Raw genomic sequence first — 25,000 nt, forward strand, 5'->3', positions numbered from 1 at the left:
GAATAAAGGCAAAGGCACAGACAAGGAAGTCTGCAAAACTTACTTTTCAAGAGTGTAGATAATGGAAAGCTCTCGACGGTTTGGACCCCCAACGCATGAATTGAGACACTTAAATGAGAAGAGGTAGGTGACCCAGGGTGTGCCTGCTGGTGGGGCATCATATGGTACCAGCACAGCGCTTCGCCCGCTCTCTCTGTCTTTAACATAAGTTGCTCCACTGTTCTCGCACCAGATAAAATGTTCACGATGCGGAATATTAGCTAAAAACATGGAGACATATTCTACAGCATAGAAAGATGCGATTCTTTAGTTACATGCTCAGCTAAAGCTCCCAGACTTGAAGAACAGCTGCAAGCATATAATCTAGATAAACTGTTTTAGGTTTTTACCATGAAAAGTTCAGATAATTTTAAACACCATTTCCACAGCTTTTTATGGAGTCACAAAAAGTGATTGCCATAATAGCGGTATTCTTAGAACAAGAACAACATAAAGCAGCCACAACTCGATATAATTACCATTAGTCTACTTTATTACTAATTATATTATAATTAGTCTACATTACTCTACATAATTACCAGTTAGTTTTCATGCTAGAATTTGAGGAATTCTCTGTTTGAAGCACTAAAAACCACAGCTGTGCAATTTGTATTGTTAATGCAGGCAGATTTCTATTAACATGTAATCCAAATGGAAACAGTGAAGAATAAGAAGGTTGAAATAAAAGGAGACAAAGGATCCTACTAACAAGTTCTGAACCATATCAGAGCATGAGATTGTATATGATATACCGTAGAACCTCTATTTGAACGTCACCTCTATTTGACCACCATTTTGACTACCTTTATCTTTATGAACCCATTATATCAAGTGATCAGTAGCAAAGTGTCCACAAAATTGTATTAATAGTGAACCATTTACATTAATAACAATCAATTCTCTCGTTATCCAACTCCAAGCTTTCGCTTTTTTCCGTTAAAACTTTAAAAGCAACACCATAGAAATAATCAATAACGGTCTCAGGCTAGTAGTAGTTCTTTGTTTAACGCGGTCTTGATACTTTGAAGTACGTGTACCTATATAAGAAACGGTTTAAATTTACGTTGGTACATAGACTTTAAAAGCAAAACCATAGAAATAATTACTAATTGTCTCAGGCTAATAGTAGTTCAACGCAGTCCTAATACTTCGAAGAACATGCATATAAAACCGATTTGCAAGTTTTGGGCCAAAGATTACGTTTAGTGAGCAAAGTTTTACACGTTACATTTGTGCTAAATGCAGCGTGTAAATGTTTTGCTGTCAAAAAATTGTTTAGACGCTCATATCTACTATTTCAGCGGTGCCGAAGAAGAGTTGATGCCAGAAGATATTGGAAAGTGTTGGACAACTAGATGTTCATTCCATAGAAACCATAGAAACCATAGAAAGCAACAATCAGAACACAGCTATTCGAGCAAACAGTGGAAATATTTTTGTTTAAAAAAAGTTAATTTATGCTTTTTTCATGTAATATAACTATGGTATGTCACTTGTTCAAGAATATATATTTGTATCATTTGATAGATTATCATCACATAACTTATAAATATGCAGATTCATAGCATGTTATTTAATAGCATCCTTGTGGCTATCTTAACATGGCTTACCATGGATCGGTGCTCATAACTCCACTTCTATTGCACATAAATAGCTAATTTTGGCTGCAAACTGTAGGAAACATATCAATGAGTACAATGAGCCTTTATGCAACATTATTAAATATAGATACAAAATAACAATACGTCTTCAAATTTAGAACGAAATAAAAATTGAAAACGCCAACAAATTTCGAAGGACACAGGCTATAATATGATCGCAGGACAATTGCAAGCAATAAATCTCAACTGGTAGAGATATTTCTCGGTTTCTCGATGCATATTTATTAAGAGATCTTTGACAAGTTTGAGGTAAGTTAGCAGATTTATTGCATCTAAAAGGTTTTATACCGCTCCACAAAAAGAGAGCAAAATATAGGCGACATTCGCTTTGCCCGTAATGAGCCCAAATTTATTTTCCGAAAATTCTGACGAGCCATTTAAAAAATACACTGCCAGCCTCTATTTGAATGCCACTTCTATTTGACCGCCACTATAGAGGAAGGGTTAAAGAATAGAGCACCATGGCATTCAATTAAAGGTTTTACGGTACTTGCAGTGAAATACGAGAATTAGTAATAGCATGCCACAACTCATCATTTAAAAGGCTAGACAGGAAAATCAAGTGAACAGGAGTAGGATGAGCCTCGATGAGAATGGAAGTTCTTATTCAAGAACACTTTTTTATCATGCTATTTGTCTTGTTTTAGGGTACAAAACTTATTATTGAGAGTAAAACAAAAAGACTGTTTAAAATAACGTGCCTGGAGACAGCAACTACTATGTCTCATGAAACACAGTCACGACTGAAACTTGACAAGAATTTTACATGTCAGGAGAAAACGCAGGGAATTCGCTAAATACAAACACAGTGTTGTGAGTTATTAATATCCATAAGAGGTCATAAGGTCATCTCACCACTCTCTGGAGCCTGTACATGATTTGGGCACCGTTTGACAACTTCCTGAAGGAACTCCGGCTTTGTATATACAGGCATGGCCCGTAGGAAGAGGCGGTGGGCAATACCATCGGCGTTGATTCTGAATCTTATCGGACAAGAGAGATCCTTTTGGGCATAGAGCTTGTTCATTATTGCCGAATACTAAAAGCAAATTGATTGACTACAACACTTCCAACATAATATAAATGGGCTAGCTACAAAAGCCTAAGATTATTGCATATTAATAATTGTCCTTAACTCATTCGCACCCAGGCGTGAGTTAACTCGCCTATTTATAACGTTGCTAAGCACCCAACGCGAGTTAATTCGCGTCTGAAATCTACCGACTCTTTGCATCGTTATTTTCGAATTATCAAAAATAGTTTCTGATTAGTTAGAAAGAAAAATTTCTGGCCAATCAGAGGAACTTTAAATTATGCCTCTATGACGTCCCTGGCAAAAGTTATACCCAAATTAGTACACTTATATCAATATCTACCAAAACCGGAAATCACCCTGCCGACTCGAAATTATATCGTTCGCAATAATTTTTTTTCAACTTCAGAAGTAAATATGCAGATTCAGAAGTGGTAAGACATTGAAAGACTGCATAAATTAAATTAAAACATTATTTTTAATGTTTCAAAGTTTTTATCAACTTTTAATTTGGCCAAATTGAATCGTTATGCTAAAATAAAAATGCAATCTTCAGGCTGCCAGCCGCAGTCAGACTAACGTTATCCTTCAGTTTCGATATGATCATATTGGTTCTTAGAGCTGTCTACGAATTCTGAAAAGTAAAGAACACAGTTGGTGAACATATTTTATTATTTGAAACATTTTTATAACGTTTTATTTGAATTATAGTGGCATATAGATTTGCTATGCTTTTGTTTGAAGGATGATACTCATGAGGAAAAGTTAGAGTTTTATGATTTTCATGTTCATGACTAACTGAATATGTATCAATAATACTCATAACAATGTATTGTGTGTAATAAATAAGTAATTTCAGTCAAACTTTGTATATTTTGCAACTTTTGTGGCGCAAATCTAACTTTGTTTGAGCAAATGACAATTTTTTTCAAAACTGGAGATTTCCTGAAACTACCTTCTTTGAGGCCCGAATTTACATAAAAGAGATATGAGTTGTCTATAGTAATATATTATAATTTGAAAGAAGAGACTTGGCTGGTTCTTGTGAAATTTGAATGAGTAAATTATCTCAAGTCTGTCTCCTGTGGTAGTAATTTGAATTACGGCAACTTCCTGAAAAATTAGCAGTATCTGGGGCTAATCGCCTAGAAATTAGTCGGGTGCGAATGAGTTAAGAGAGCTACTAGGGTTGCATGAGCATGTAACTGCGTCTGGATGACAGCAGAAAAATCCAGGGCAAAAAAGGTGATTTAAAGGACAGTTGATTTGACAACCTCATATTACTCTTAAGGCCATCAACACCGTTTTCTAAATTCAAATACAGTAGACACTCCTATAATGTACAGTAGACACTCCTATAATGTACAGTAGACACTCTTATAACGTACAGTAGACACTCCTATAATGTACAGTAGACACTCTTATAATGTACAGTAGACACTCTTATAATGTACAGTAGACACTCCTATAATGTACAGTAGACACTCCTATAACGTACAGTAGACACTCCTATAACGTACAGTAGACACTCCTATAACGTACAGTAGACACTCTTATAACGTACAGTAGACACTCTTATAACGTACAGTAAACACTCTTATAATGTACAGTAGACACTCTTATAATGTACAGTAGACACTCTTATAACGTACAGTAGACACTCTTATAATGTACAGCAGACACTCCTATAACGTACAGCAGACACTCCTATAACGTACAGTAGACACTCCTATAACGTACAGTAGACACTCCTATAATGTACAGTAGACACTCTTATAACGTACAGTAGACACTCTTATAATGTACAGTAGACACTCTTATAACTTACAGTAGACACTCCTATAATGTACAGTAGACACTCCTATAATGTACAGTAGACACTCTTATAACGTACAGTAGACACTCTTATAACGCACAGTAGACACTCTTATAACATACAGTAGACACTCCTATAACGTACAGTAGACACGCTTATAACGTACAGTAAACACTCTTATAACGTACAGTAGACACTCTTATAACGTACAGTAGACACTCTTATAACATACAGTAGACACTCTTATAATGTACAGTAAACACTCTTATAACGTACAGTAGACACTCTTATAACGTACAGTAGACACTCCTATAATGTACAGTAGACACTCCTATAACGTACAGTAGACACTCCTATAATGTACAGTAGACACTCCTATAATGTAAAGTGTCAAGTAGGTAAGCTTTCTCAAATTGGAATTGAATAACGATAATATCGCAGTTAGCTTTAAAAGTATCGCTTTCTCTCTTGCCGCATTTGGGAGACAAAGCGACCTCTATATTTATATACTAGTACTCTAAGAATTTAGTTCGCCGTGAGCTCGGAGCAGGTATTAGAGTGTCGATTCATCACGCTGGATGTCGCGAGTTGTAGTCTCGTCGACAAGTATATTTTATTTTATGTTATTCCAACCCTGAACCCTGACAATGGATTAACGGAAAGACACACGGTTATTTATGATAGCAAAGATATATTTTTGTTTTGCTTTACTTTACACATAAAATGTTGCTATTATTTTTTTTCAATGAATAGAATTTGCTGTCTAAAAAAAATGGTGAAAAAGAGTCGATGGGATGTGAGAGCTCCCGTCAACTTACTGTAATTTTACAGTAACCATGAACTAAAAACCGAGCGAAGTGATAAGAAAAATTAGATATAAACCATTTAAACCGAAAAAAGTTGTCGATATCAACCAATAATACCAGTTACTGTATAGTCATTATGTCTAGTCTACTTCCTTTTTGAAGGACCAAAGGAGTAAGTTTGGGATGATCTTGCAATGGATTAGACAATTTACATGTACTTTACTGTTCCTATGAATCCCCATAATGTAAACGCTCCTGGAACGGATTGTTTGAGTTGTAGGACCGTCTACTGTACTCAGACAATTTCTATTTTAGTTATTAATATTAAAATAGTAAACAGGATTCTAAACATACAAAACCAGTGATGGTACTATTCTTAACGCAGAAATAATATAACCTCAATGCAGGTAGAATTAAAGATGTGGTTGCGTCAAAAGATTCGATATAATGAAATTAAGACCCATAAAAGGCTAAAACATCAGCTACAATTTGATGCCATTTTTGTCTTTGTAGACCAACCCTGTCCAAAGATATATGCATTTAAATGAGACCATCTTTTAAAAAGCTCACGTTCCAGCGGGTGCTTCTTTCGTGACGTCACAAGCGTTATATCTGAAAAGAAACCATGAGCGATAAATATGAGGTCGCTTCGTTAGCCAATCTTCAGCGCGAAATTTTTATATAGGCCATGATAAACGTTATCACTCATAAAACGCGTTGTCTGTGATATCAAATTTAGGGATTTTACTCTATTATTAAAACGCATGAACATCGATATTTACTAAATTAATTAACATCGTTACTTTAATGAATTACTCGATCGACACGTTTTATTGGCGAACAACATAATTGTAAAAATTGCTGTGAAGTTACTGCGAAGGTGACTCCGAGTTTTCTGGGCATCAGGTGTTTAAAGTTCTACGGAGGAAAATCGGAAAATGGAGGTAAATTTATCTTTTACTTTGAGTCCCCTATGGAGTTTCCTGTTGAGTTTACATTCAGATTATATTTCCCTGTTTGAGGCTAAAATGTAATTTCCTGCGCGTGTGAGATACGTATGTACAGTGAGTTCTTGACGGCTTCTTTTTAATCTTTAGCATCTAGCAATACAATGGCTTAGATTGATGAATATACTAAAGGTAATATTTTAGTAATCATTAATACATGTACTAATTAATAAAATTATAACTTTTTGGTATCACTAATCATCGTTTTATATTTTTGTATCGGTTCACCTAGCTACATTTGCTTCAAATTTTCTGTGGCAGTTTCATCTAGTAAATTAGATTTATGATTTGACTTTAGATGTTCACTTCTCACTTGTAGAAAGTGAAGAAAATCGATTGATCAATGCAAATCTTTAACTTCTAGAACCAAAGCTTCGAATCTTTGGCTTGGCGTACTTGTGCCTTTGTTAAACATTTATTCGTTTTTAAAATTACACTTGCAATCTATCAAACGCCCAATTTGAAAGCTTTCAATAGATATGCTTTAAAATGACATATCTATGAATGACATATATTTATTGCATTTGTTTTACTGATTACAGGATGTTTATGTCGTCCCACCAGCCGAAGCAGCTTTGTCAGTGTGGAAACTGTCATAAAGGGGAAAGAGAGACTTGAATGTGTGCTGCATAAACCATGATGTTTTGTTTGAGTTTACGGCAGTAGATGAATTTGTCTTATTGTATCAGCTAAAACTATGTGAGTGGCCACGACTTGATGAATATTTTTAATAAAAGCTTTATGCCGAGATGAAAATCTTTTTGCTTGTAAAAATTATATAATAAAATAATATTGTTGAAGATAATGCAAAACATGATTTGCAGAATATTGTAGTGAATTGGATACGGTATATGGATGTCCGCAGAACTGGAGAATGTGAGTTCAAATCCAGTTTGCAGCAGACTTCTCATCCTTGAAACTCTATCCCTATGTATATTCTTTTCAAAGACGCAGCTTGCTTATTTTACTTACGGTAGTAAGAAACTAGTTTTCGGTGTGGGCAATGATATACAGCCCGCCCCAAGGATATGTGACGGACATAATATAGGCGGGGCTTTTGGGAGGCTGTATATCGTTAGTGTGGGTAGCGGCGGAACTGCGCTGATACAAAGACCTTATTCTACATAGTTTGCTTGACAGAATCACCGTAGACCGGTAGAATTGGTAGTCGGTACTCAAATGTTTACACAGCATTTGGAGAAAGTGAGTAAGACAAATTTTCAATTTTCGTTATTTAAGGCCTTTGAAACATTCATAATAATGTATCTTTAGTGGGGTTTAAAATTTTATTCTAATCAACATGAGCAAATACAAATTAAAATATATGCCAATAGAGCCGCATAGGACTAGACTTTTATCGCAAATAGCCGATGTGAATACGAGATATATTGACAGATAAATCACGCGTGACATCATTTTGGGCAAGTCTGGGCATGTTTTTTTGGCCTGAGCGTTTTTACCACGATCAGATTTTTTCGATTTTAATCTTCAAATATCTTGGCAATGAGATCACCTAACACAACAAACAACATATCAACTGAAAGAGAAAAAAACGCTTTCTTTTAAGATCAACTCAAATTTGACGCAACCACATCTTTAAGCCACAACATATAAACTAATACCTTCCCATGTGAAAATCACTTTAAGTTAAAGCAAATATCCATAAATATCCGTATAGCAACACATGATATCATGTTTGATCCGCTACATAGTCATATCAATATCCATATAGCAACACATGATATCATGTTTGATCCGCTACATAGTCATATCAATATCCATATAGCAACACATGATATCATGTTTGATCCGCTACATAGTCATATCAAGCAATGAAATCTCGAAGCACTTTTGAAGTGTTATTAAATTTGTAAGGTGGGTTGGAGGTGCATTGCCTCATGCCTCAATGCAATATGAAAGTTTAGAATTAACCATGGAATTGTATAATAAAAGCAGAGGTTTGCGGGGAAAATATTCAGATGTGCGGTAGAGTCAGCCTGATAAGGGTCTCAGTTTTTTCCAAGTGTGATTAGAATCAATGAAAATACCTAAGAATTTAGTATGATCTGTCTGAAAAATTGGTTTGTTAAAAATGAAAAAGGGATGAGTGTTATCTAGATGAAATTTAATTTGTTTTTTTTTAGTAATATGAAATTAGTCTTATCAACATTTAAGGTGAGTTTGTTAGAAGTGCACCAGTTTTAAAAAGCGAGAAGTTCGTTATTTAAACAATCTATGCGCTCGTTGATGTTAGAGGATTCGAAAAAGAGATTAGTGTCATCGGCATAGAACAAAGGTGTGAAAAAGTTGGTGACATGTGTTAAATCATTTATGTATATTAAAAAAAGAGTTGGACCAAGGATGGAACCTTGAGGTACGCCACATGTTAAATCTAGTATAAAAGATAAAGTGTTACCAATAATAGTGTGTTGTCTACGTTCGGTTAGATAGCTTTTGATCCAGTTAATTGCGGAGATGTCAAAATTAAGATTGTGGAGTTTTGAGCACAATATGTTATAATCTATTGTGCCAAAAGCTTTACTGAAATCTAGAAAGATGCCAAGAACACATTTACCATCGTCTAAGGATTTTAAAACATTATTAGTCAATTTAATTAGTGCATCCTTGGTGCTGCGCTTTTTCCTAAAACCATATTGCCCATCATTAAGCAGTAAATTACCTTCAAGGTATTCCATAATCCTTGAAGGTAATCCAACACGAGCTTAATGTGTTCTGGTACTGAACTTGTATGTACATCTCCTCGCATCTTAATAAATATTTCTTATACAAAATCACTAAAAAAAAATTAATTTGTTCCCATGCTATGAAAAAATGATCTAAAACAGGATATTACGATAAAAAAACGTGTTTTAATTGTTACAATTCAGTATCGAGGCGGACAAAGGGCAAATACCTATTTAGTGGTTGTGATTAGTAATAAAATGTAACATTACAATGTACAGTACTGTATGGTGTTCTCATTTTCAAGACAGATGAAGTGGCTAACCGTGGTGTGAGATAGATTTGACAGCAACACGTTTAGTACAGCAAACCTTTGTGATCCTACGTAACATAAACGTGATCCATAACATATCCGTAACATAAATTTTGAATTTAACTTGAATGAATTTAGCTTACTAAACACACACTTGAAGCTAAGTTTTCATCTTTCACTAAGCTTAACTTCAATTTTGTTTTCGTCTGATTTTTATCATCTGTTTTTGGCTTGACGCTTTTTACTACGCTTTCGCTCTAAATTTTAGCTGAGTGTTTTTTCAAACTGATTCGATGAAAAAGACCGAGCGATGCTGTTCTCGAAAACGGTCTCTCGCATGCTTGGCCATCCAGCACTGGCTAGTACGCCCGTATCTCAAAGGTTTCTCGCACCTCAAGCCAGAAACTTTGCCAGGAAACTCTGCTTGTATCTAAATTTTCTTGTATGTCAAGACATTCGTTGTCAAGGTATGATTGTACTTGCAAAAATGTCTCTACCATAATATTAAATCTGATGGTTTAAGTCAAATATCCTGCCATGGCCACATCAAAAATGAGGCATATCGAGACCTAGATGACAGATGAAATATTTTATTCTGTTGTTATGAGTCTATCAGATCACTAGATAGGTACTTACAACTAGTGGAGCATTTGGGAATACAACAAAACTTACTGTCCATGCAGCCGATTTTGTATCTTTGGGCTGCTTGCCAAATTCAAACTGGAAGTTGTAAGCTCCACCAAAGGGTTGTCTACAGATACAGAAGTAACCATGGCTTTAAAAGCACTGTAATAAGCTGAGATGAATAATAAAAGGCCAGACAATTATATAATTATGCTGTAAAAACGAGAAGCATGTCCTGTGGACACACGCCAAGGTTATATTCCAACTTACATGTTTGTTCATACTCCATGCTTGTTCGCGTATACATGGTCAACTTGGCTTAAAGCAAATAATCTTTAAATGAAACGATAAAAAACCAAAACTAAACAGACCAGAAATGATATAATAAAAAGTAAGACCTCGTTGTCACTGTGTTGTTGACCACTTGACTAAAAATCTCGATTTGTCTGATGAATGCCACAGGCAGCTACAGTCAAAATTACGTAAGCACACTCGAATCAATAATGTTGGTTACCCCAATTCCATTACAGCTTTATTTCTGAAAAACAAAGCTGTAAATTTGTAACAACAAATTTGGTAATATCTGCTGCGATCACAATGAAGCAGCTATTAAACAGTTTGTAATGAATCTTAAATGCAATTTAGAAGATTTCTACTGAATGCCCGGCATTGCACGAGTAATAAATCAAGACCTATAAACAGTGGCAAGTAATGCAGTTGCCACTGTTGCCATTGGCCAAGTTTCTTTACTTAATGAATTTCAGTAACTTGAGCTAGTCTAAGTCTTTACAATAATAAGAGCCGTGCTTAATATTGTGCTTATCATCGTTGCATTGCGTGTCATGATCTCGCACGCCATCATGATCTTTAAGTGTGCTAGCAGTAACTAATAGTATTTTTGCAAGCGCAGTATATTCCATAGTATGTTCTTGCGATTATTCCATAGTATGGGAAGGACAGCGTAGCGTAGTGGTTAGCTCATCTGTCTGCAGAACTTTCAATTCCAGGAGTTCAGTTCCAGTGCGAAATGATTTGCCGTTCTTAGATTTTCAGTTATGACTGGACACATGAACAACGACAAACTAACACAGATTTATACGCATACATTGAAAGTGAGGGGCTATTTTGTAATGAAGCCCATTTTAAAAATTAGTCATGAAGGTAAAATACTATTTTCAATCAATTCATCGGTGTATAATTTCAACTCCATGATGGTAAATTAGATGGTTCCATGATGGTAAATTAGATGGTTCCATGATGGTAAATTAGATGGTTTCATGATGGTAAATTAGAATTTATAGAAAATTATAAACAGGTTAGTAAACTGCAACATAAACCTTAAGTGGTCCATAGCATGATTTTTTAACAATCAGTAAAATATAATGATGCTTATTAATGCCATGAGTTGACTTTAAGGCGCCACTGTAGCTGACTATCTGGCAGCACAACTCCCTCTCCCTCACTACAGATGAACACTAAACACCTCATGAGGCATATAAACCCTTTTCTTGTCAATTGAAGTCATCTGATGTTATTTTATTAATGTATTTCAATTAGTGAGTCGCGATAATTAGCATCACCATTCTAAAAACTGGCTTTTATCAGCTATCTTCCATCTTACATACACTATGTTAACTAGCCAACATTTATGTATTATTATTAACCATACTTTTCTGTTTAAATTACATGACAATTAATCGTTGCCAATTAGTCTCATATACAAAAAAGCAAAAATAACAGCTTGAGGATTAAAATCGTAAGCCTATGAAAGATAAAAGATGTAAAAACAATGTGTGCACCTACCGACTACCAACACACTTCGGCTTGTGACCTCAAGAGCATTTCAGTGGATAAATTAATTTGAAAGCTCTGAAAAATGTTCAATACCAGGAGAAACACTTACAACGATGGAATCATTGACATCGGACTTGGACTGAGTGAGGAAGGAGGTCTATGCTGTGGATTGGCAGAGTCAGTAAATGTCATGTTGTCTCTGTCATCAGGAACTTGACCTCCGAAGTTACTGAACTGTAACAATACAAGGTTGTTAAAAACTGAAGCAATCAAAATGTAAATGGGGTTCAAGCAAAGTATTACGTACGCTTGACTAAGGTATAACATGCAATCCACTAAGGTATAACGCACACTCCACCACGACATTACACATACTCCACCAAGGTATTATGCACATTCCACTAAGGTATTACACATACTCCACCAAGGTATTATGCACATTCCACTAAGGTATTACACATCACAAAGGAATTACATACAATCCACAAAGGTATTACGCATATTAGACCAAAGTATTACGCATATTCCACCAAAGTATTACGCATATTCCACTATGGTATTACATGCAATCCACTAAGGTATTACGCATACTCCACCAAGGCAGTACGCATACTCTGCCAAGGCAGTACACATACTCTGCCAAGGCAGTACACATACTCTGCCAAGGCAGTACACATACTTCCCCAAGGCACAGACATGTTTCCTTAAAAGGCTAATAAATATTAATGGTTTTGAGGAGCGCTACCAGTAACAGTTCAAATCTTAGCAAAGCCAATAGAATGAGATCTCCAAGCTGATGTATTCTGGGCACTCCCAGGCACTCCCACATATACGGGAAAGTAGAAACAGCAGCACTGCTCCAGCGGACCGAGTGGCTGCTGAAGATGATAGCTAAACTGCTAGCTAACCAGAAAAAGCAATAGTCAAGGATACTACACGGAACAGACCAAAAACCTATGAAAAAGGTGAAAGAAGAGAAACCTTGCTACACAACATCCTTTGTCACTAATATGCTGTGCATTGTAGCTGTGGTCGGCAGTTAAAAATAAAGTCTCAAAATGAATGACACAAAACAATGGTGCAAAAAACTAACTGTACAACGGCCTGTAAAGATAGAAGGAACACCATTGCTGTACGTTTGCCAGTTTGAATGATAACAGACAGAACAATCTCCCAACTATACTCAGATAATATACAAAAGACACTCATAAACATTGACATGCTGATGAATAACTATCTAATCCTAAAAAAAGTGGCTGCAAAGTTGAAACATATTTAAACATTGTTAGACATCTAGGACAGACGAAAGCTAAGATATTGACAATGAAAAGACTGGAGAAGGGAGTGATATGTAATAAACCAAATGATGTGGCTACAACAATGCTGACATACATGTACATATACACACACACACGCACAACCTACCCCAACTGAAGTCGACTCCGCAACTTCGCGCTGTGCTGCCAAAACTCTGAAGCCTGGTTTGCACATAATCGAAAATAAATAGAATAAATTAAATTTCCTAAGAATATAATGAGCTCCAAAGGCCAACTACTCAGAATGCTGGACAACAACTGAGATGCAATGAGCAAGTCTAGTAAATCTAATAGTGATAAAGAATGCTGGTTTATATATTGAACAAGTGGAGCGTGATGAAATGCCTTTGACTTGCCTAAACATGCCCATGCGATACTGACAAGAAAATCATTAGCCAATCATCGCTAGCAAATCCTGCCCGACAACCAATCATCAGCACGAAATGGATCAAGTCTGTTTGGGCAAGCAACAAACTTGCCACGCAAACCTATATATTACATCATACATGATGCATAGTATGAGTTATCGTGAGACTGCCATACAGGCATATAACAAAACAACAACTATTTTTTTGCATTAATCGATCAAACATCGCACAGCGCTCACTACTGATTAGGTTTTGAAGAGATCTTTCTGCAATTTGGTATGTCCCTGTCCACAGTGTGTGGATTTAGGGGCCGCTTTGTTAAAAAACAGGTTCAGTGTCTCTATCGATACAAATGACAATGCTTGCCTCAACATGTTTCATGGATCAGGAAAGGCGGCAGTTTTAAGCCAGTATACTATTTGCCCCAAATTATTAAAAATCACAGCTTTACGGCAGTAGTAATAGTAGTAGTAATAATAGTAATAGCAGTAGTAGTAGCAGTAGTAGTAATAGTAGTAGCAGTAGTAATAGCAGTAGTAATAGTAGTAGTAGCAGTAGTAATAGTAGTAGTAGCAGTAGTAATAGCAGTAGTAGTAATAGTAGTAGCAGTAGTAATAGTAGTAATAGTAGCAGTAGTAATAGTAGTAGCAGTAGTAGTAGCAGCAGTAGTAATAGTAGTAGCAGCAGTAGTAATAGTAGTAGCAGCAGTAGTAGTAGTAGCGTAAAGTTTCAAATAACTGTAATGTGAATTTTGTTGCAAGTCAACCTTTAATTATGATTCAGTGTTTATGTTACACATCTGTCTCGGGTATAACATAACAACGTACTCTCCACGTAGTACATTGTAATGTTATATTATTTTGCAGATCAACCACAAAATGCACTGAAGTCATTGTAGGTACCTATAGTTATTAAGGTTAACATATTATTTTGTTAATTATTATAAAACTTTGTTAGTGATTATGATTTTTACCAGAAGGTGATTGCATTAGTTAATTACTATGGGTTTCTATACCACTCGATGTACGTCTATAGCCTACGATATTTTCACATGCAAAGACTGAAACTAACTAAAATCATATAATTGTATACCAAATAATTTTTCATTGTAATTGTAGCAAAACAGACTATATCTATACATTACTTGCTAGTGTTTCAGTTTTACATTTAAACACCTTTACATTTTTCTTCTTAATTTATTTCAACGAAACCCTTTCAAGTTATGAAATTTAAAACTTACAATTGTTTGAAAACCTTTAAAGTTTTTTTTCTTCATTCATTTGAACTGCACAAAAATAATTTTTTCATTATATGAAGTTTAAAAGTTAGAATGGCTAATGTTGTATACGTTAAATAAAATTAAAGTTTTTTCCAAAGACTTTTTTTATTACCCGGGCAACACCAGGTAGTGCAGCTAGTAACTTTATATAACCACTAGCAGAATGTTTTTAATAAGAGAAAATATATGTTAGATACATTAGCATGCTGCTTATTAAATAGCAAAGCTATTATACTAGCAATAAGCAAAAAAGTAAATGCAAAATTATGGCTGTGAAGTTATATAGGAAGTGAACAAATACTAGAACAAACTTTTATAACCGGCGAACTTTTTGGTTTTCAGTCACAGTTGTACAATTATAAACAGATGCAACAGATATACTTACATCGTTTGCTGGTGTCTGCTCACAAAAGTATATTAACCTTGAACAAACTTCGCAGTTCGAACTAATTTATAAAAACTGTTAAATAATTATGATACTTGATCCAATATCGCTGAAAGCGTGTAAAAAAATTCCTATATAGCATATAAGAGACTACAATGAAACCATAACAGGGACTCCAAAGGTGGAAATGTAGAGGGGGACTGCGATAAGGACACTCTTTTGTCACAATGCAAGTCATTCTCACCCATGATGTCATTCATAGGTGTTCGCTGCTTGAACATGCCTCTTCAAGCCGCAATGCAGCTACAGCAACGGACACACTGATTGGTGAAGGGGTGGAAGGAGTGGGCGGGACTTCACAAGACCACAATACAAGACCACAATGCCTCACCGAATATAGGCTGCTAAGATATATGAAGAAGGCAGAGCATGACTGGCAATGTTAATGTAAACTTCTGCGTGACATATTTCTGTATCCACATAAATCAACGATGTGCATTCAAGAACGATTTCCTGAATTTAACCATCAGAACAAACGAGAAAGAAAGATTACACTTACTGTAAATTCTGTATGGTACTGTGGAGATTCCAATAATGCAGAGCGGTCAACGAGAGGCTCAAAATATGGTGTAACATCAGACCCCAAATGGTAACTCATGTCACTGTATTTCAGTTGCATCGAATAAAGACAAGCCTAACCTGATGGAACTACTATGCGAAACTAAACCGACACACTGAAGAATCACCCTATAGACAGACAAGCCAGGCAAGGGGAATCAATAGCGGAAAGGCCATCAACATCTGGAAAATCCATGACATGCCCGGCATGTTTGAGTTAAACCAAAAGTCATCGCTCAAAATAAGCTCCGCCCATGACAGATGCGTCAATCAATCGACTGAGCTGAAGTGAACAAGCCCAAACATGTTATGGTGTGTACAATGGCCGAGTCAATCACTGATGAGACTGCAAGATGGCCAAAAACAATGAAAATAGAGAGAAAAAGGCAAAATTTATAGCCGCTTGCTTGATTTAACAGCGACTGGGGCGATTAGACCTGACAGTATAATAATAACTACTTTATGCAGCCTTGGCCTAGTGGTCAAGGCACCTGACCTACAAACAACAGATTGGGGTTTAATTCCCAAAAAGGCAACTGGGAGTGACATGAATGACATATAATCAAGGTTCCCTTGCCTCTGGACTCAGACATGTCCAGACAAGATTACGGAGCCAATATTTCTGCAACAATGCTCTTAAAAAACACGCACAGCCTCTACTCGCGGCAAGCTAAGCAGAAATACTAGTAGGAGTAAGGAGGAGTAAGTAAGGAGGAGTAAGTAAGGAGGAGTAAGTAAGGAGGAGTAAGCAAGGAGGAGTAAGTGAGGAGTAAGTAAAGAAGAGTAAGTAAGGAGGAGTGAGTGAGGAGTAAGTAGGAGTAAGTAATGAGGAGTAAGTAATGAGGAGTAAGTAAGGAAGAGTAAGTAAGGAAGAGTAAGCAAGGAGGAGTAAGTGAGGAGTAAGTAAGGAGGAGTAAGTAAGTAGGAGTAAGTAAAGAGGAGTAAGTAAGAAGGAGTAAGCAAGGAGGAGTAAGTAAGGAAGAGTAAGTAAGGAGGATCAAGTGATGAGTAAGTAAGGAGGAGTAAGTAAGGAGGAGTAAGTAAGGAGTAAGTAAGGAAGAGTAAGTAAGGAGTAAGTAAGGAGGAGTAAGGAGAAGTAAAGAGGAAACATAAACACCATGATACATAGTTTGTAATTTTGGGCAATATTTAATGTAAAGTTATGAAAATATTTAGTTTGGCTATGATTAACATAAGCAATAGAGAATGAAGCTATAGATATCAAAGACCTGTTCACGGTTCTAACTAGTGCTGGGCACGGGTAATATAACTTGTCAAACTCGCAGGTTTATCTTCTCTCGAGTCTCGGGTAATAGAGATATTGAGCATTTCGACCTTGCGGGTTTGGGGTTTGAATGCGAGTTCGAGTACACGGATCCGTCGAGTAGAGTGGACAAAAACTCGGTCTATTACCCCCTGCGCGTAATAGACCGAGTTTGATGGGTTATCAAACAATGTTTGATAACCCGCCTGTTAATCATTTGAACCCTGGTCTTTTTTTGTCAATGCGTGTCAGTAACCCTTGGCAATCTGTCCAACAATCCAAAGTTTTTAAACTTTTATTATATATATCTGGACGTGCTTATAATACAAAGATATTTGGTAAAACACTAGTAAAAAAAGTCAGGCAGCCTACAGCAAATGTCATCAAACAGAAAAAAACAGTGCTTCACTATTATTCGGGATAAAACTATAAAAGTTTGTACGATTTTAAACAACTCATAAAACATTTACAATAGTATCATTTCCATTGAGCACATGTTCATCATTATCTTATGACTCAAAATATACTGGGAAATTATAATTAGTATCATAGAATTTTGTAATTGCATCACAATAATTTATGACCTATCGACAAAAGAGGCTTGTTGATTTTTCCGCAGTTTATTTATTTTTTCGAATTCACCGTTCAAATAAAATTTGTTATTAAAACGAAGGAAGTAGGTAAAGATATTTGAAAACTGTTACAAATAGAAGCGAAATTTCTGGTCTAATATATTGTGTAAAAATTAAGTTGATTGGTATACGCTGTTACTTAAAAACGGCTTTTGCAAACAGAGCCATGTGAATGTCGGAATTCCGGTCGATAGAGATTCTGACACACCCTACGCAATGCCTGACACACCCTACGCAATACCTGAAAACTGACAGTTGGGGTTCAAACTTCAAAGGATTAAGGCTGCGATAATATGTCTTACTCTGTTGTAGGTGCCAAATATGTGGAAATGTGATCACAAGCTCTTAAAACTGAAAAACGAAAAGCCGCCATAGATTGGAATCTCTTTATTTCGATGACGTAGACATGAAATTTGGTTTTTGTCTTGTCACAAGATGTTCTCACGTGAATTGAAAGGCCAATAAAAAGCTCAATATAAAACTTATCATAGCACTAGTTTATGACAAACACTTTGGGTTTTACCGAAGACCCCGTATCAAATATAGATGCTCGCTACTTTACAGTTTTGTTTCGGCCTGGTCTAATTGGCAAGTCGTAATCTGATCGTGTGACCCAATACTTCGCAAATAACTTTTGCAGCACTCTTTGATTATCACAGGTGACCAACAGGCTCGTCATGATTATCAGACAATGATATGTACTCCTTCGAGGTAAGGCTAAAAAATTAAATGAATTTTTACAATAAGTTATAAGATATTAGTGCTAAGTGACAGCATTTACAATGACGATAAAACAGATGTGTAAGAATAATAGACATGGTTTTATTGAATGTGTGAAGTATATTTGTGAAATTATTTCGATGAATGAGGTTGCATGAAAGTGTAAACAGAAACAATCTCTCACAACTACATCACATTTGAGCCGTTTTGGAAAGAAAATCTAAACTACGACGGTCTCGTGTGGCTGCGATTAACTGTTCGTTTTTAGCTTTTAAGAGTTTGTAATCACATTCCCACATATTTTGCACCTACAACACAACAGAGTAAGACATGGTGAATCTTTTCATACCAAATAACTGTAATGTGAATTTTGTTGCAAGTCAACCTTTAACAAACCGGATGCCTGAAAAACCCGTTGGCCAAAAAGTACTCGTGCCAAGCACTACCAGCTACCCGATACTTGAAAAACTCGAGCGGAAGGGAACAAGTCTAAACTCGTTGGCCAAGTCTAAACTCGTTGGCCAAGAGGTACTCGTGCCCAGCACTAGTTCAGAGACACCTGTTGATGACTATTACTGCTAATGATCCTACTAAATATTCAGTGAAGCCCACCATGGAAGAAAGCTAATGTCTATAATTGCATCTGCTGAATGAAATGTGACAAAAATGTGATAACAAATGATTTGAGGTAAGAAATGGATTGAGCCATAAAATGAAAATGTAACAAGCAAATCACTAGCAGAGGTGCACCTGTAGGTTTGGAAGACCTCCGTCAGTCGACTGCAGACCCTGAGAGAAAACCTTCGTTGGTATGAATGTATCAAATGAGATCTCGCACTTGGTTGACGAATCACTATTCTCATCAGTGTATGTGTATGTTCCCGGGTGGTTGATGATCTTTGTGAACCTACATGAGTGACCATGACCTTGGAGCTGATCATCAATAAATCGCTTAACCAAGGAATACTTTACCACATATTATTAGCGGCGGCTTATAACACAGCTAAAACTGCAACCAAGAAGACAAAAATGAGTCTAACATCAGACAATTTTGAAATTAACTGGCTATGAGACGATTGTTTACGAGAGTCTATGTGATGAGTCTTTCATAAACATGCTTTCATGTAGTAATAGTCGTGGCAATAATTCTATTGTTGGCTAATAGGATACAGCTATTAACTATTTCGATGGTGTCACTTTCAAAGTTTTATTACTAAAGGCAATTTTTAAAGCAAGGTTTAAAAAAAGGCAAAGCTTTGGAGCTAGAAAACAGACTTCGATACGCCATTACAATGGTTTCTACTATATCGTGCAGTGTTACTGAAGGACATTCTCATCATTCATCAATATGCTATGAATTCTTCAGGTTAGATTACAAACCAATTTGTAGACCTTAATGACTTCAAATCAGAGTGTAGTGCTGATACTAGTGACCTGGTCTTTTCAGGTACACCATCACTAAAACCATGACAACCACTACAGCAACAACAAAATAATTATTTGTTATAGATGTAACTGAGCCATTATTAGGACCATTTTATGGACACTGTTCTACCGATCACTTTTTATTAGAGCTGTACAACGGTTATAAAAATCAATCACGATTAATAACTGGCCTGTTATATACCAGTTAATCTTTGATTAATCTTAGAATTAATCTAGCAAAAACCTGCATATTCGAAAACAACTAATACAGCTACATATAAATTAATTATATTTGAGACAATTATTGTTAACAGGAGTACATGTTATGTACAATGTACATAAGTTACAATGTAATAATTATTATGAGTCCATGAAAGTCTATAATTAAGTCAGCCAAAAGTTGAGGCAGCTCAGTTTATTCACATTATGCGAATGAAGAGATGCCCTCTTCCTACACACAATATCGCCAGCCTTAAAGGTTGACTTGCAACAAAATTCACATTACCGTTATTTAATATGAAAAGATTCACCATGTTCTACTCTGTTGTGTTGTAGGTGCAAAATATGTGGAAAGGTGATTACAAGCTCCTAAAAGCTAAAAAACGAACAGTTAATCGCAGCCACACGAATCTGCCGTAATTTGGATTCGCTTTCCAAAATGGCTCAAATGGGACGTAGTTGTTACAGGATGGTTTCTGTTTACACTTTCTTGCAACCTTATTCGTTGAAATATTTTCACAAATACACTTCACGCAATCAATAAAACTATGTCTAGTGTTCTTACGCGTCTGTTTTATCGTCATAGTAATGCTGTCACTTATAGCAGTGAAATCTTATAACTTACCGCAAAAATTTGTTTAATTTTTTAGCCTTAGCTTGAAGGAGTACATATCATTGTCTGATAATCATGACGAGCCTGTTGATCACTTGTGATAATCAAAAAGTGCTGCAGAAATTATTTGCGAAGTATTGGGTCACATGATCAGATTATGACTTGCCGATTAGACCAGGCTGAAACAAAACTGTAAAGTAGCGAGCATCTATATTTGATACGGGGTCTTCGGTAAAACCCGAAGTGTTTGTCATAAACTAGTGCTACATTATCTTTAATGGTGAGCTTTTTATTGGCCTTTCAACACACGTGAGAACATCACGTGACAAGACGATAACCAAACTGTAATGACAACGTCAGATAAATAAAGAGATTCCAATCTACAGCTTTTCGTTTTTGAGCTTTTAAGGGCTTGTAATCACATTTCCACGTATTTGGCACCTACAACACAACAGTGTAAGACATAGTGAATATTTTGATACCAAATAACTGTAATGTGAATTTTATTGCAAGTCAACCTTTAAATAATAGCCGCTCACTGGGGACAGTAGTGGCGGTAGTCAGCAGTAGTTATTGTCTGCGACAGCTGATGATGAATTCTGAGTGGTATGATGAGAATTGGTCAAATGACGGTGGTGGCAGGCAAATTATTTCTGGCATATATGGCACTTCACTTTCTTGTTTATGCTTCCAACAACGTCTGTAAATGAGTCAGCTAGTACAGAAGACTTTTCTCTGCTTTCATGTTCCAATAAAGGGTCAATCTTATTTTACTACTACATGTACTCTAAAGCTGAAATATGATTGTGATTTTTTTGAAAAATTAAAATTCGTGTATAATTTACTTAAAATTGTTTTAAATACAAACAAAAAAGACTGTAAGATAAATAATACTGAAATCGCTTTTGTTGCTATTACCTAGAAACATGTTCAAACCACTAACAACATGGCCCCTTACAACTAGATCAACACGGTACTTTTTTGTTGTATAAACAAATTTTACATTAGTGACTCACTGTTTTCAGAGTTGAGTGCAAAATAATTTTGGTTGTATTTAATTGGTAAGAAAGTGTTGCTTGTCATAAATTAAATGGTAGTAACCTGCTATATTAATGTTATACTTTGGCAAACGCTGAGCCACGAATTTATTTCTGATGTTTTATATACTCGCATATAATTACTTTTATATATATTTTGCATATTGTGTCTGTCTTTAATATGCGTTTTACTAGCACATTATTAATATTATATATATTTTGCATATTGTGTCTGTCTTTATTATGCGTTTTACTAGCATATAATTAATATTATATATATTTTACATATTGTGTCTTTCTTTATTATGTGTCTTACCGCCAATACTTTGTTAGTTTGGCCATAATTAAAGCACATAAATTACATAATTTTTTTATTGTATATTTCAATACAACAGAGTCTTGGCTTTCGAATGAGCTATTGTTTGCCATGGTGAGACAGACATTGGTTGGTGTTTATAGGATTTCCCCATAGCTCTACCGCAGAAATGTTTACTGGCATAGGCTCGGAAATTGTGACATCACAATTTTCATATGCGGTGTGTGCTCTTACCGCCATTTTATTGCTTATATATTTATCATTGTGACGCTAGTGACGCGATAATGACGCTAGTGTCAGGCGAAGATAGGACAACTCCAGAGAACCAATGAAGATGACAAAGAAATCAGTGTCATTAATTCTCCCTGCAGATTATTTCTATGATAAATAACTCAGATTCCAAGCACTATACTATGTTTTCCCAATGATATTATGCACTAGCCCTCTCATTTTATTGTGATGTTGAGGGTTGTGACTGAGACTGATTAGTTTCAAGCATTGCATGATCTCGCGAAAGTTCGATTGACATATAGTCCTAGGGCCACGCAGCTGCAGTTCACAATTTTATCGATGTGATTTCATTACCTTTAGCAATGACTGTACATTTATTGAAGCATAATTAATTAACTTAGAACATGTGTTTGTATTGGTCGGGCACAATCCCGGGCATTGTTGATTATATAAAATCCTAGTTTATTATTAGCGCTCTCTGGGTTTAACAGCACCGATTGTCACAGAAAAGCGATTGTCACAGAAAAGCGCAGCCTCAATGGCAGCAAAAGGGATCGACTACCTAAGGCTGAATAAAAATTGTGACATCACATTTTGAGAACCTGAATCAAATGGTTTTTTTTGCAGGACCTACTTTTGACACCCTGTTTTTTATAGTTCTATTATTCTTTGTGTATTGAATATAGCTCATTCAAAAGCCAAGACTCTGATGCATTGAAATATAATAAAAAAATTATGTAATTTATGTGCTTTAAGCCAACGTTTTAGCAACTCTATTAATAATTAATTCTTATACGGTTTCCTACTCGGTTGCATTATACGGTCCGGAGAAAATATATGAATATATAGGGAGTGCTCTCGCTAGGAGAGCAGAGTAGTCGCAGTTCCAGGACTAATGGAAATTCCTTCAGAATAAAACATACGAAAAACCATACTCACATCTCTTACAATTTTTGCAACATTTATTACAATCTAGATTATGCCTAAGTGAAGACTGACAAAATCCTTTACAATATATAAAATAATACAAAAGAACTACATCATGATCATCACCTTGGTTGCATTTTATTTGAAGATTAATTGGCTCAACTCAGTTAATCGTGTATTTGTATTGGTCGCGTTAGTCGTTTAATTTACGCGATCATTGTGCAGCTCTACTTTTTATTATGGGTTCATAAACATCAAAGAATTTTAAAGCGGTGGTCAAATAGAGGTGGCGTTCAATTAAAGGGTGGCACTGTATTTTTCAACCCTTTTTCTATAGTGATGAACTCTTAGAAATGGCGTAAAATAAAGGTGGCAATCAAATAGAGGTTTTATGAAAGATTGTTACTGGTTGACACATTTTACATTTACGAACTAAAACTGTAATTTTACAATGAATCAGCAGTAAGCCTGGCATTGCCTAGGATTTCTTTCATCTTTAGTCAGATCACCAGAGATAGGCATTCGAGTTGCCATGCTTGCTCGATCATTTCCAAAACGAAACAAATTGAATCTATTCTCTAGTACCTTTAAATTACTGTAAAATTGAAATGAGTCGGCGCATCCTACTAGTAAGAATTGAATAGATTTTTTACTGCCATCATAGACGAATTACTCAATTTTCTATTTTTTTAATAAGCAAAAAGACTCGAGTCAATGGTTCTCTTTATTATTACTATCTCAATATCTTTATGATTAGTAACTTATTAGTGCGTTGACAAAAAATCTGTCACGGAAAGAATGAAGTCATAGTAAACCAATCAGTTATTCATAAGTGCAGTTCAGTAATGCCAGCCGCACATATTTAATGATTTCATAAACCTTGATATCACTGCTTGTTTTGTTTGTCGATAATATGTAGTACTATTATCTATGTACCACATAACGATATATAATAGGTCTATGGTTTGCGGCAACAAGTTTAGTTATGATTAGTTTTGATCATCATGCGAGTGAATGTAAAGTTCTACATCTCATTCAAGCATCAAGCTTCGTCCTGCGCAATTGTTTAAATTTATTACCTACTACTCAGCGGTAAGCTGAACTGAGAACAAGTTTGGTTTAGTTGTTTTCAGTTTCTGTGGTTTGTCGGCAACATTCTCTCTCCCTGGATAAGCAGTTTCACTAGTCTGGTGATTTTACTAGTTTATTCAATATTTATTAAACACATTTTATCTACTTACTAACAACAAGACCCATTCTTTTTTACAGTATTATTATAATTATATTATAGATATGATGGACACTACTGATAGGACTCGCGCTAGCAATGATGCCACCTTGTTTTTAGATGTAGTAGTGCCTGCAGTGCTAAGTAGTTTATTATTTATTTAGGTATTCATCGTGCTATATTTAATACGATATGAATGAAGGCGTCTCGATATAGTAAATAAATGAGAGAGAACATTATCTTTAATTATTATTGCTGTATCCTAAGCTTTTTATTTTTAGTGTATCCCAAACTAACAATTATCCAAACGATTGGTTGTAACTATTAGGCCCCTATCTATTATTTGTTATTCACAACATTCATTTGTCACTAGTGGTGGTTAATAAATAAAAAATAATTATTATAATATAATGATTTTTAGAAATTTTTGTTATAAACAAATAATAAAACAAATCGATTATTAAATAATATTTTATAAACAACAGTAAAATATTAAAAACATTAAGTGATTTATACATATACATTTATATATGTATAGACACATTCAACTTAGTAAACATTGGCAATCCTTTGACAATGTGTACATTAGATGGTGGACATGGTAGTATGTATGTAATAGTAATTTCAGCCCTAATGTGGCAATGTAT

At 35.4% G+C, this 25,000-nt stretch overlaps 1 protein-coding gene across 3 annotated transcripts in view; it reads right to left on the minus strand.

The window, feature by feature from the left end:
- The window catches only part of LOC137405381 (cellular tumor antigen p53-like), a 37,383-nt gene that overhangs the window by 10,789 nt on the left and 1,594 nt on the right, over nucleotides 1–25,000 (minus strand). Inside the window, exons 2-6 of one of the 3 annotated variants that reach the window (XM_068091620.1) lie at nucleotides 19,108–19,264; nucleotides 11,885–12,009; nucleotides 10,030–10,108; nucleotides 2,556–2,739; nucleotides 44–260 (exon numbers count right to left, since the gene is read on the minus strand). In XM_068091620.1, coding sequence (XP_067947721.1) covers nucleotides 44–260; nucleotides 2,556–2,739; nucleotides 10,030–10,108; nucleotides 11,885–12,009; nucleotides 19,108–19,264 — 762 coding nt within the window. Of the gene's footprint in view, nucleotides 1–43; nucleotides 261–2,555; nucleotides 2,740–10,029; nucleotides 10,109–11,884; nucleotides 12,010–13,200; nucleotides 13,339–15,682; nucleotides 15,831–19,107; nucleotides 19,265–25,000 lie in introns of those variants that run through there. The other 2 variants (XM_068091621.1, XM_068091622.1) reach the window with 2 other exon arrangements.

This window comes from Watersipora subatra, chromosome 9 (assembly GCF_963576615.1).
Source record: "Watersipora subatra chromosome 9, tzWatSuba1.1, whole genome shotgun sequence".
Taxonomy (NCBI): domain Eukaryota; kingdom Metazoa; phylum Bryozoa; class Gymnolaemata; order Cheilostomatida; family Watersiporidae; genus Watersipora; species Watersipora subatra.